This window comes from Rhinoraja longicauda, chromosome 21, assembly GCF_053455715.1.
Source record: "Rhinoraja longicauda isolate Sanriku21f chromosome 21, sRhiLon1.1, whole genome shotgun sequence".
Lineage (NCBI taxonomy): Eukaryota > Metazoa > Chordata > Chondrichthyes > Rajiformes > Arhynchobatidae > Rhinoraja > Rhinoraja longicauda.
The window spans coordinates 35,762,673-35,775,584 of NC_135973.1; the positions used below are offsets into that span (position 1 = coordinate 35,762,673).

Genomic DNA, 12,912 nt, shown 5'->3' on the forward strand with positions numbered 1-12,912 from the left:
GTCAGGCAGCATCTCGGGAGAGAAGGAATGGGTGACGTTTTGGGTCGAGACCCTTCTTCAGACATTTCTAACCTATCTAGGTTGAAAAGAACAGGTTTTCATTTTATTTGCACGATTCAGAGAAACAAATTAATTCAGTGCAGACCTGGACACAATATTACACTGACAAATTTCCAATATCAATATTCCCAATATCAACCCAGTTTAAAAATTAAAAAACTAACAAATAACACACAAGTGACTTGGAACTCTGATAAGTGCCATAAAGATACAAGACATCCTCTTTCTAAAATAACTTTTGACAATGAGTTTTTTAATCTTAAATTTTATCACCATGTCCCTTTCCACAGATGTTGCCCAACTATTGTTGGTTTCCAAAATTTATTATTTTCACTTGGATTTGCTCATAATTTTTTCAAATTCTTACAACGCCCACAGAAACAAACAATTTGTTTGTTTTTATTAAAGCTAAAAAAGCAGAATGCATGAAGTATTATTAAAAGTAGAAGTCTATAGAGAACTCCAGATATCCTCATAGGTAGTTCCTAGAAATTTCAGACAATTATATATGACATACCCTGACTCCCCCAAATCCAACTCATATATAATGTGAAGACGTTACACCAACTGTGCAGCACAGTGGAGCAGCTGGTAGAGAGAGCTGCTGCTTCACAACACCAGAGACCCTGATTATCCTTGGGTGCTATCAGTGTGGAGTTTGCAGTTCTTCCCAAGATCAGTATGTGCGTTGCCATGAGCAAGTTGGGCTGAAGGACCTATTTCCGTGCTGTAACACTTCATGATCACAAGCTCTGGTTTCCACCCACATACCAAAGTGTGTGAGCTTGTAGGTTCATTGACACTAGAATTGTCCCAGGTATGTAGGGGGTGGATGTGAAATTGAGATAATAGAACTAGCATGAACGAGTGATTGATGGCTGGCATGACTGTAGGCTATTTCCATGCAGTATCTTTCAATCAAAATATAGGACAATCCAAACACAAAAATATGCTTGCTGTAATTTTTTTATTTATGGCAAAATAAATTTGGTCCAAAACAAAAGCATCCAGCATGATAACTTTTTTTTTAAACTGGTTTTAATTTTGTTGGACATTCATAGAAATGAAACAAAGCAGAAGCCTTTCTCATATTTTCAGAAATATCCAATACTTAGCCAACATAATAATGTTTGAAGACGTCAAATCAATCTGTTTCTACCAGTTCACATAAGTGGTACAAAGTTTATTACTCAAAATCAATCTAGTGAATATCAAGACAAATTTATGCAAAACTGCATAAATAAACCATGTCAGAACAAGAACCATGGACACTGGAGTGTAGATATCACAAACCAGAAGCCTAGCATAATGTCACTTGAGTGGCTTGTAAAGATATTTCTGTTCCTTTTTGATTATATTCCAGAGACTGTGAAAAGGTATTCAGCAATAGTTCCTGCAAAGCAGCCTCCCTAGTAATATCTAAACTGCTGCTTTCAGCAAGACTTTTCTTTAAAAATCTACATATTTACTGACGCATAAACATTGTCCAAATTTACCTTCAGCATTTGAATTCCAAATTTAACATGGAACAGATCTCTACAAAAGTGTTAAATTCATTCCAGCTTTTCTATTTTGCAATATTTCTGAAGTTAATATTTCAGTGTTTATGCATGTTATAAACCTGCAGTCACTGATACATGCCCATTGAAAGAGTTCATTTCAGTAAATACACCTTTTACAACAAAACTATTTGACACCAGTGGAGAACCTCTTATATTTAAAAAAACAGGTTAACTTGAAACATGTGTTCTGGCAAATACAATCCATTGTAAAAGCCAGGTTTTTATGCAGAAGGCCTAATGAACCCACTGCCACAGTCTCAATCCTTCCAAACTTGTCTAATGTCCTCACACTGACATAAAACTTCCCAACAGCAACTACTGACAAAACAATGGAATAAAAGTACTCCACAATAAAAAGACAACCTTCAGCGACTTTAAACAAAGCTCCCCCAATGAAACATGGCTTTAAAAAAAGGTTTAACAACAAAACCTTGACATTTCCACTTTCAGGGGAGATTCAATTGCATTTAACTGTCAAGTGGAAATGATAACTTTTAAACAGTTGTCCATACCCGACCTATGACCTGTGATTTATGCAACGAATGCATATTTCACATTAAATTCACTTCTGAACCAGTGCCACTGGCATCAGACTAGAAACACACCAGAAGAGTAGCAAACTGCTAAAGCAATGGTGACTTCAGGCTGTTGATGTAATTCACAAGGTCAGGCTTTGAGATAACTGATTAAACCAACTTGCAGTAAAATACTCAAACCAAACTCTTATGGGACACGCCAGCACAATTTGTAGTACTGGGAGATTTTTAGATTCATTCTTTCGACAGGACACCAACACGCATCAGTGAGCAGCATTCTATTCTTTCTACACACACACAAACAAAGCTGGAAGCTCATTTGCAATCACAAGCCATTCAAGTGACATTCTAATCATTTCACATACACTTGTACTGTTAAATTATACAAGACCTACTGTTGCTCTGCAGGTATTGGATCAAAGAACCTTAACAAGATTGAGCTGTCAATTTTTCCACAGAAGTTGGAGATAGTACGTGAATGGGCATTTTAGTGCAAGAAAAATATAGCTTTCTTTGACCTTCAAAAACAATTGGTCGAACATGACAAATAACTAAATTATAACAAACTATACACAAATCTTGGAATCTTAAGTTGAAGCCAAGAAAGTATATGGACTGCTGTAAATTGAACAAATTGTTTGGGTCAAGCTCCAAATACAAATTACGTTTGTTTTCTACAGGTTTTGTGGTTCTTTTTAAATAGGTTAAGTACAGAAATTAGCAGAGATAAAAAGGGTGTCCAATTCTTTGGATTTAGCACTTCAGAATCCATTTTTATGCTTTGAGTAATAAAACTGCAGGTACAAGGCTTCTCTTAAACTCATCTAAATATTACTGGGAGATGCCATTGAGAAGTTTGCTGCCAACTTCACTTTATTCCGGGGCTTCTTAACAGGGCTGTTAGTCACTTGCACATGTGGTGACCTGGATTCACGCACATCTTGAGATACCCCACTGGGAACAGTCTCTTCCATCTGGTTGTTAACGCTGCCACTGGTAAATACCTCTTCAGTCATAGCTGCAGGAAGGATAGTTTTCTCCTCCTCTGTCAAGATCAACATGTCTGTTTAGAAAATTGTACAGCATTACAAATTATTACATAATAAAACTATTTCCCCCTCTCTATCCTTCACAATTACAGTGGTTTTAACAATTTCATACTTGATTAGTAACCTTTAGAAAGGAGATGAAGGATTTCTTTAGCCAGAGGGTGACGAATCCATGGAATTCATTGCCATACGGTGGTGGAGGCCAAGTCATTGGGTATTTTTAAAGCAGAGCTTGACAGATTCTTGATTAGTAAAGGAATCAAAGGTTACGGGGAGAAAGCAGGAGAATGGGGTTGAGAGGGAAAGATAGATCAGCCATGACTGAATGGCAGAGCAGACTTGATGGGCTGAATGGCCTAATTCCACTTCTATGACATAACTTATACAACAATTAGATGGACATTACTACTTTAAAAAAAATCTTTTTAAACAGCAACTTGTATTTATTTGCTTGAGGTACCTGTACAACGGGGGGATTTCTGGAAATTTAGAAGCATACAGGCTGGTCAGCTTGCAGACATGATGAAAGTACACCTGACTGATCCTGGCCTGAAACATCATCTGTCCATTTCCTCTCAGATGCTCCCTAACCTGCTGAGTTCCTCCAGCATTTTGATTTTCTGCTCAAGATTCCAACATCTCAATTTCTTGTGTCTAAATAAGAGTGGACCGGGTGGGGATGGCAAACGTTTTGGGTGCAGATGCACCAAAGCGCTAGTTATGTGCACCACGGCTGTAAAGGAAGTGGGAAAATAGTTGCAAGGACAGACTTTAATAACAGATGGGTTTGGAATTCTGTCAATGGAAGAAGTTTCCCAACCCGCCATATCGTGGGATCCACAGCGTTACATGTTAAACAATAAAAAAAGTTTTTAACCTGCAACATTAGGTTCCTCAAACTGAATCAGATCAGCGCTTTCAGGAATAACTGGGTCAGGTCTGAGCTGAGGGGATGGTAAGCAGGATGGCACGGGTCCACACAGCAAGTCGATCGGAGAATGGTTACGAAGGCTGAGAAGCTCCTGTTCAATCTGGTTTACACCTATGAAGGCAATACAAGTTTCTAAATTGTACAAAATTACTGAACACTCAGTACAATATCATATCATATCATATCATATACAGCCGGAAACAGGCCTTTTCGGCCCACCAAGTCCGTGCCGCCCAGCGATCCCCGTACATTAACACTATCCTACACCCACTAGGGACAATTTTTTACATTTACCCAGCCAATTAACCTACATACCTGTACGTCTTTGGAGTGTGGGAGGAAACCGAAGATCTCGGAGAAAACCCACGCAGGTCACGGGGAGAACGTACAAACTCCTTACAGTGCAGCACCCGTAGTCAGGATCGAACCTGAGTCTCCGGCGCTGCATTCGCTGTAAAGCAGCAACTCTACCGCTGCGCTACAATATTCTATGCATTATTTTATCATTAAAAAATTCTATATTGACATGTAGCCTATTTTCTAAATGGGGTGAGAATTCAGAAATCGGAGGTGCAAAAGGACTCGGGAGTGCTGGTGCAGCATTCCCAAAAAGTTAATCTGCAAGTCGAATCGGTAGTACAGGACAAACAGGTATGTAGGTTAATTGGCTGGGTAAAATGTTAAAAAAAATTGTCCCTAGTGGGTGTAGGATAGTGTTAATGTACGGGGATCGCTGGGCGGCACGGACTTGGAGGGCCGAAAAGGCCTGTTTCCGGCTGTATATATATGATGATGATGATGATAAAGAAAGCAAACTCAATGCTAGCATTTATTTCAAGAGGACTTGTATATAAAAACAGGGATGTAATGTTGGGGCTCTATATGGCGCTGGTAAGGCCGCATTTGGAATATTGTGAGCAACTTTGGGCACCATATCCGAGGAAGGATGTGCTGGCTCTGGAGAGGGTACAGAGGAGGTTTACAAGAATGATCCCAGGAATGAGTAGGTTAACCTATGATGAGCATTGTCGGCATTTGGCCTACACTCACTGGAGTTTAGAAGAATGAGGGGGGAACCTAATCGAAACATACAGAATAGTGAAAGGTTTGGATAGAGTGAATGTGGAGAGGACGTTTCCACTAGTGGGAGAGTTTTGGACTGGAGGTCATAGCATCAGAATTAAAGAACGTTCTTTTAGGAAGTAGACGAGGAGAAATTTCTTTAGTCATCTGTGGAATTCTTTGTCATAGAAGGCTGTGGAGGCCAAGTCAGTGGATATTTTTGAGGCAGAGATAGATTCTTGATTGGTCCAGGGATCAGAGGTTATGGGGAGAAGGCAGGAGAATGGGGTTTGGAGGGAGAGCCATAATTGAATGGCAGAGTAGACTTCATGGGCCGAATGGCCTAATTCTACTTCTATTCCTTATGACCTTATGACATGACTTTTGGAACAAATACTGCACCAAAGCTTGTGTAAAATGACACTACCACATCATATTTCATCAGTTTGCAAAACAAAATATCACCGTATGTTTTAAAACATTAGTTTAATACCCATCCCCAAACAGTCCTTCTATTCCAAAAACTCAGGATCTGCTAAAGTATCCGAAATAGCTTTCAGAATGTAAGCAAGTTCCAGAATATTGAATTGATGCCATGAAGGAAGCAGTAGTTTTCCAAATCAGGTAGTGGAACGAAAAATCAGGTGATATTTCAATGCACCTGCTACCTCTATCCTTCTGAATGGATGACATTGGCTTTGAAAGGTGCCAAAAAATTCTATTCAAGTGCAGACTCCAATTTAAATTCCATTTGGAATATTGTGGAGGACCAAGAACCAAGACGACCAATTGTTTTAATATAATCGATTTACAAAATCTACTACTTACAGGAGTCGGACGTTTCAAACTCTGTCTCCTTTTCACTTGAGTTCTCCAAAACCAAGGTTACTGGTCGTTTTGGGTTTTCTTGTATCTGCTCAGGTTCTTCAAACATAAGTGCAGGAGAACAATTGGTAGAATTGTTTCGAACTTTGGGAACGAAGAACAAATTATTGGCAATGCAGATAATTTAGGAGGAAAAACTGGCCTCAGTTTTGCAGTGAAATGGCGGAGTGATCGATGTGGACTCAGCAATGACCTTGAGTAAAGCTTTCCATAAACACTATTATTCTACTTTTTTTGATCATGTTTGCTGCTGGACATCAGTTCAGAAGTAATTGCTGGCACCCAGCAACAATGACATTATCAAAGGTACTGAGCAACCATTCACGTAGTGAACAACAAAAGAGAAATCACAATTCAAAGCTAATCATTTAAACATTTGTGAAATGCAAAATAAAGATCAAAATGGATATATGATTGAAGTACCAAGTTTTTAAATGAAATGAAAGACATTTGAAAATTTTTAAAAAGTGTTTAGCACAACAGAATTTAATTAGTTTAATGTATCCTCATGCAAAAACTCAATTTACGGTATATTTTCCAGAAAGGCAGTTATTTTCTTCAATTAATTGAATTGAGTGCAACAGCCAAGGCTGGAAGACAGTGAAGCTGATAGAATTTTAAAAAATAGCAGTTTCAGGATTTTCACTTTAAACTGCAAATATGCAGAAATCCAAGTTGCCCGTATAATAATGGAATATACCGGAGGTTTCCTGGTTATCAAAATCACAATACCCAGCCTAAAAGCTCATTAGAAAGGTAAACATGTAGCATTATAACAGGTACAAAGAGTGCAATTCAATTCAAAATCAGTCATTAAAAACAACTTGTCGTAAAATCTTTTTAACGTCTCCAATTGGTCTAGTCTACAGATGTAGAGCATACACAGAATTTTCACAAATCGTATTTCCAAATTTGAAAAATATAAAATAATTTGGTATATTTATCAACATGTACAAATCATCTAGAAGCAAATGTAGATGTAAATGTAAATGTAGATGTAAATGTAAGTTTGCAGACGATACCAAAATTGGAGGAGTTGCAGGCAGCGAGGATACCACGGGATAGAGAGCAGCTACAGAAATGAGCGGAAAAATATCATTCGGAGTTTAACCTGAGCAAGTGTGAGGTGTTGCACCTTGGGAGGTTGAATGGAAGTATACAGTTAATGGATTGATGTGCAGAGGGATCTTAGGAGTCAATGTTCATATAGCTCACTAAAGGTGGCAGCACAAGTAGATAGGGTAGTAAAGAAGGCATATGGTATGCTTGCCTTCATTACTAGGGGCATTGAATATGAAGATTCAGGAGGTCCTGATGCAGCTCAAAAGGACTTTTGTTCGGCCCTATTTGGACTATTGTGTGCAGTTCTGGTCACCCCATTACAGGAAAGACGTGGAAGCTTTGGAGAGGGTGCAGGGGTGGTTTATCACAATGCTGCCCGGATTAGAGGCTTTCAGCCATAGGGAGAGGTTGCATAGATGGATTATTTTCTCTGGAATGTCAGAGGTTGAGGGAAGACTTGATAGTACATAAAATTATGAGAGATAGAAATAAGATAAAGTCAGAACCTATTTTTCAGGGTGGAAGTGTCCAACCTAGAGGGTGTAACCATAAGGTGAGACCACATCTGGAGTATTGTTTGCAGTTTTGGTCTCCAAATTTGAGGAAGGACATCCTTGCTATTGAGGCAGTGCAGCGGAGGTTCACGAGGTTAATCCCCGGGATGGCAGAACTGTCATACGAGGAAAGATTGGAAAGACCAACCCCTCTCGAGCCTCTTTTAGTGCATTTAAAAGTAAAAATGGACATTACAAAATAATGTGAATATGTCACCGTACACTAATAACATTTATGTGAATTTGCACATTAATTGATAATCAGCCCAAAAAGGTGGTAATTGGCTTTTCTGCTGTGTTTTATATTTTAACCCCGTCTTAATTATTTTAGTTAATTAATTAACTTAATCTTGCACTTAAATTTAATATTTACTCATTACAGTTCCACCACTGATTTTCTGGCACTCTTGGTTCCAGAGCTTTGCTGGTTTATCCAGCTGGCCAAGGAGGTCAGCTGTGGGGATAGATGTGCTGGCTCCCAGCTGGGCTGGAGTTCCAGAGCCCCGGCAGCATGTTGCAAATTCAACCCACCGATCGTTCGTGGAAGTCCCGATGAGGTCGAGATTGGCTGCCTTGCCCAGCCTAGGTGCCACATTTTTGGGGAGACTTCTAGGGCATGGGGGATTTCTCATGGAATCCCTAGCGACCTCTAGCAGACCTAGTGTTCATTACAAGTCTATACATCGTTTATTTTCTTTTCAATCCGATTTCTCCGTTGGTAAACTTGATTTTGGCAAAGTCAAAAACGCGGAAATCATGCAAAAAGCGCGGAAAAGAGATTTTAAAGAAGCGGAAATCCATGGAAACTTCACATGCCTGAAAGACTGGGCTTGTATTCACTGGAGTTTAGAAGGATGACGGGATCATAGAGAGACGTATAATTATAAAAGGACTGGACAAACCAGATGCAGGAAAAATGTTCCCAATGTTGGGGGAGTCCAGAACCAGGGCCCACAGTCTAAGAATAAAGGGGAGACCATTTAAAACTGAGGTGAGAAGAAACATTTTCACCCAGAGAGATGTGAATTTGTGGAATTCTCTGCCACAGAAGGCAGCGGAGGCCAATTCACTGGATGAATTTAGAAGAGGGTTAGATGGAGCTCTAGGGGCTAGTGGAATCAAGGGATATGGGGAGAAGGCAGGGACAGGTTACTGATTGTGGACAATCAGTCACGATCACAATGAATGGCGGTGCTGGCTCAAAGGGCCAAATGGCCTCCTCCATACCTATTTTCTATGTTCTATGTGAGATGGGGAAAATGTAAACATATTTATGGAGATGTGTGTGGCAAGTTTTATTTTTAAACACGGAGGGTGGGGGAGGCCTGGAACACATTGCCGGGGTGGTGGTGAAGGTAGATACAATAGTGGCTTGTAAGTAGCTTTTAGATAGGCACTTGAATTTGCAAGGAATGGGGGGATATGGATCACTTGCAGGCAGATGAGGTTAGTTCTGCTTGGCATCATGTTCGGCACAAACATTGTGGATTAAAGAGCCCGTTCCTGTACTATGTTAATAAACAGCATTAATTCCCAATTCCGCGCTGTATATATATGATATGATATGATTCATTATATTATTATATTATTAACAAAAGTGATGTGGAACCAGTACTAAAAAAGTTATATTTTACCTTTCATATCGTTTTTTAAAACCACTATTCTTTTCTGTCCATGACCTTTTATCCAGATGACCTGTTTCAAATGGAAAACGTTGAAAAGTTTGAATAGTTTGTCTGAAAAGCTTTTCTTTAAAAGAAATGGCTGATACAATCCAATGCATTGATCAAACGTGTTCATCATTTGTCAATGTCATCTCCATCTCAGGCAACACAAAGGGCTAAGTTGGCAACTGTAATTTGTTCAACATGACCGAAAAACAGAAAATGCTGGGAATACTCAACTGAAATTCGACTGTCTGAGCTGCAAAATATTTGCAGCATTCTATTCTAGTTTGATCATTTTATGGATCAAAATGTTTAAAGAATCCTTCAAAAACTTATGACAAATATTATCTCAAAAATGTCCAAAAATGTAAGCAGCAAGAAACAAGATTTTTAATTTCAATTTTGAATCCATTTCCTGTGGAAACTCATTCTAACCCACCACAGCAAAATATTTTCAACTAGGATGGAAAAGCAGTTCTGTCTAGATCTGATCAAACCTGTCAGCAGTATGATTCAAAATCCACAAGTTCATGTATTTACAATTTTTGATGGTTGGAGTAAAGCATTACTATGTTAACACTAACATCCTACCCCGACTTTACATTTCTGCGTTACAATGCTTATACTCAGTTGGCCAGTGTTATACTTCACTGTAGTTTACCCAGTTCATCGTTGAATCGCTCATTTTGCTCACATAAAAGGAATCTACCAAATAATTTATTATTCTAGTTACAACTGTAGTGACATAATGATCGATAGACAATGATAAATTCCTTAAAATCAACCACTAATCCTTGGAGACATGGACCAATTTACTGTCAAGCTCACTGCACTTCAAGGCTTCTATTGAATTTGTCTTCAGAAAATTTCCTATTGAGAAATCTTATAAGACTAATTATAAATGTTCAATTGAAAAGCACATTTCATCCTTTAATTCCCCTTACACGAGCCAACAGAAAAAAAGGTTTGCATTTTCGATGAGTGGGGGACGGGACAATGCGCACTGAATTAAAAAACTTTTCGTAAATATATCTTTTAAGGATAACATTGTAACATTTGCAATATTACTACAAGTAATAATGTTTAATCATAGTAATCGCTGAAACTAATAAATTGCAAAAAGCAAACTACTGCTCATAGGTGAATGGAAATAGTAAGTGATTAAATACAAGAAATAAAAAATATACAAATATACTTTCAAATTCAGAGTTTAAAATCAGAAAGAGGCACGCCTTACCTGTGGTATAGCAACAAGGAGATCCTCAATGCTTGCATACCCATACACTTTAGGTTGTAGAACCTCACCAGTGTACTTATGGTAAGTCGAGGGAAATTCAGTCAGAAAAACCTGTTGATAGTGGTAAGTGTGTAACAAGGCTCGCACATTCTTAGCAAACTGGTACACTTTGGTGAGTTTCACATATTCTTCTCCCTTGTCATCAGTGAATACCTGTAATAGATTGACACTCCCAAAATTTAGGAAACCATATATTTTTTCCCCATTGCAACATCTAGTTAAAAAACAAACTACCTCAAAATTGAAGTTTGCAGATGATACCAAAATGGGTGGTGTTGCAGACTGCAAGAAAGATGTCAATGTAGACAAAGGGATTATAGATCAGCTATAGAAATGATCAGAGAAATGGCAGATGGAGTTTAATTCAAACTTGTGCGAGGTGTTGCACTTTGAGGTCGAATTAAATGTAAGTATACAATTAATGGCAAAACCCTGAACAGCATTGATGTACAGAGAGATTTGGGGCTCCCATTATATACATCTCCCTGAAAGTGGCAACGCAGATAAGAGTAGTAAAGAAGGCAGATGGTATGCTTGCCTTCATCATTCAGGGCATTGAGTATACAAGTAAGAAAGTAATGTCACAACTTTATAGGCCAGGCCATTTTTGGAGTATTGTGCACTGCTCTGATTGTCCCACTGCAGGTAGAATGTGGAGAGGGTGCAGGTTTACCAGAACACTGCCTGGATTCCAGGGTATTAGCCATAAGAGGTTGGTCAAACCTGGATTGTTTTTTTCTGGAACAGAGGTTGAGGGGAGGCCAGATAGAAATAAAAGATTATGAGGGGCACAGTCAGAGAGTAAAGTCAGAATCTTTTTCCGGGGCTGGAAATGTTAGACTAGAGAGCATAGCTTTCAGGCGAGAGTGGCAAGTTTAAAGCCGAAAGATAGTGCCTGGAATGCACTGGTTGAGGCAGATACGATAGGGGCATTTAAGCAGTTTTTAGATAGGCATATGGATATGCAGGGAATGTAGGGATATCTATCACATGCAGGCAGAGTTTCTGTGCTGTACCATTCTGTGTAGGAAAGGACTGCAGATATGAAGAAGGGTCTCGACCCGAAACATCACCAATTCTTTCTCTCCAGATATGCTGAGGTACGCCAGCATTGTGTGTCTACCTATACTATTCTATGTTTTGTGATCTAAAATAAGAGACAATATCAAAATAAACATTTAACTGCAATATTGAAAATTACTTTGTCCTCAAGACAAATTCCACCCTTGTCTGAATTTTTCTTTCAAGTGAAGATTTAGTGCATTTGAAGAGGCCTGGAATTTGCAACCCGACATCACCAGATGATACATAGTATAAGAAAATAACTGCAGATGCTGGTACAAATCGAAAGTATTTATTCACAAAATGCTGGAGTAACTCAGCAGGTCAGGCAGCATCTCGGGAGAGAAGGAATGGGTGACATTTCGGGTCGAGACCCTTCTTCAGTCTGAATATGAACTCTATACAATGGGTTATAACAGGTCACATTTTACAACAGGGCAGCTCCAACATAAGCAACTAAATGTTGCTATTTGAATAACTGAGAAGCAATGATAGCTTTGAACAACTCTCACCAAAGTAATACAGGACTTACTTGATTAGTACAGATGTCAGAGGTTATGGGGAGAAGGCAGGAGTATGGGGAGAAGGCAGGAGAATGGGGTTAGGAGGGAGATTGAATGGCGGAGTAGACTGGATAGACCAAATGGCCTAATTCTATTATTCCTTACAACTTCAAATAATTGGTTAAAATAGTTAGTTTTGAGAAACAGATGTTTCGGGCAAGTGAGTCTGCATTGACCAGCGATCCCCACACACTAACACTATTCCACACTACATTTATACCAAACCAATTAACCTACAAATCATTGAGTGTGGGAGGAAACCTGAACACACGGACAAAACCCACGCAGGTCACGGGGAGAACGTCCAAACTCCGTACAGATAAGCATCCATAGTCGGGATCGAACCCAGGTCTCTGGCGCTGTAAGGCAGTAGCTCTACTGCTACGCCACCGTGCTGCCCTAACCCTAATTGATCAATTATTACTATACCAATTTCTTGAGAGCAGCGAAATAGTTTTCTTGCATAACGATAATGATTGTGCATCTTATTATGATGGTGTTACATTAGTAAAATTATGAGAATTTCTTAAACACAGGGGAACATACAACAATTTCCATGTTGGTCTAGAGATGGCACTGGAACAAAACTGACTTTCATACATCATGAGGAACAATACTAGAT

At 39.0% G+C, this 12,912-nt stretch overlaps 1 protein-coding gene across 8 annotated transcripts in view; it reads right to left on the bottom strand.

Annotated features, from left to right (window-relative positions):
- Positions 1 to 1,002: 1,002 nt before the first annotated feature.
- Positions 1,003 to 12,912, bottom strand: part of marf1 (meiosis regulator and mRNA stability factor 1) — a 70,103-nt gene continuing 58,193 nt past the window's right edge. For 3 of the 8 annotated variants that reach the window (XM_078418338.1, XM_078418340.1, XM_078418341.1), the window contains exons 22-26: positions 10,606 to 10,818; positions 9,336 to 9,396; positions 6,029 to 6,169; positions 4,085 to 4,249; positions 1,003 to 3,221 (exon numbers count right to left, since the gene is read on the bottom strand). In XM_078418338.1, the coding sequence (XP_078274464.1) occupies positions 2,983 to 3,221; positions 4,085 to 4,249; positions 6,029 to 6,169; positions 9,336 to 9,396; positions 10,606 to 10,818 (819 nt within the window). In that variant the 3' untranslated portion in view covers positions 1,003 to 2,982. The remainder of the gene's footprint in view (positions 3,222 to 4,084; positions 4,250 to 6,028; positions 6,170 to 9,335; positions 9,397 to 10,605; positions 10,819 to 12,912) is intronic. The other 5 variants (XM_078418335.1, XM_078418334.1, XM_078418333.1 and 2 more) reach the window with 5 other exon arrangements.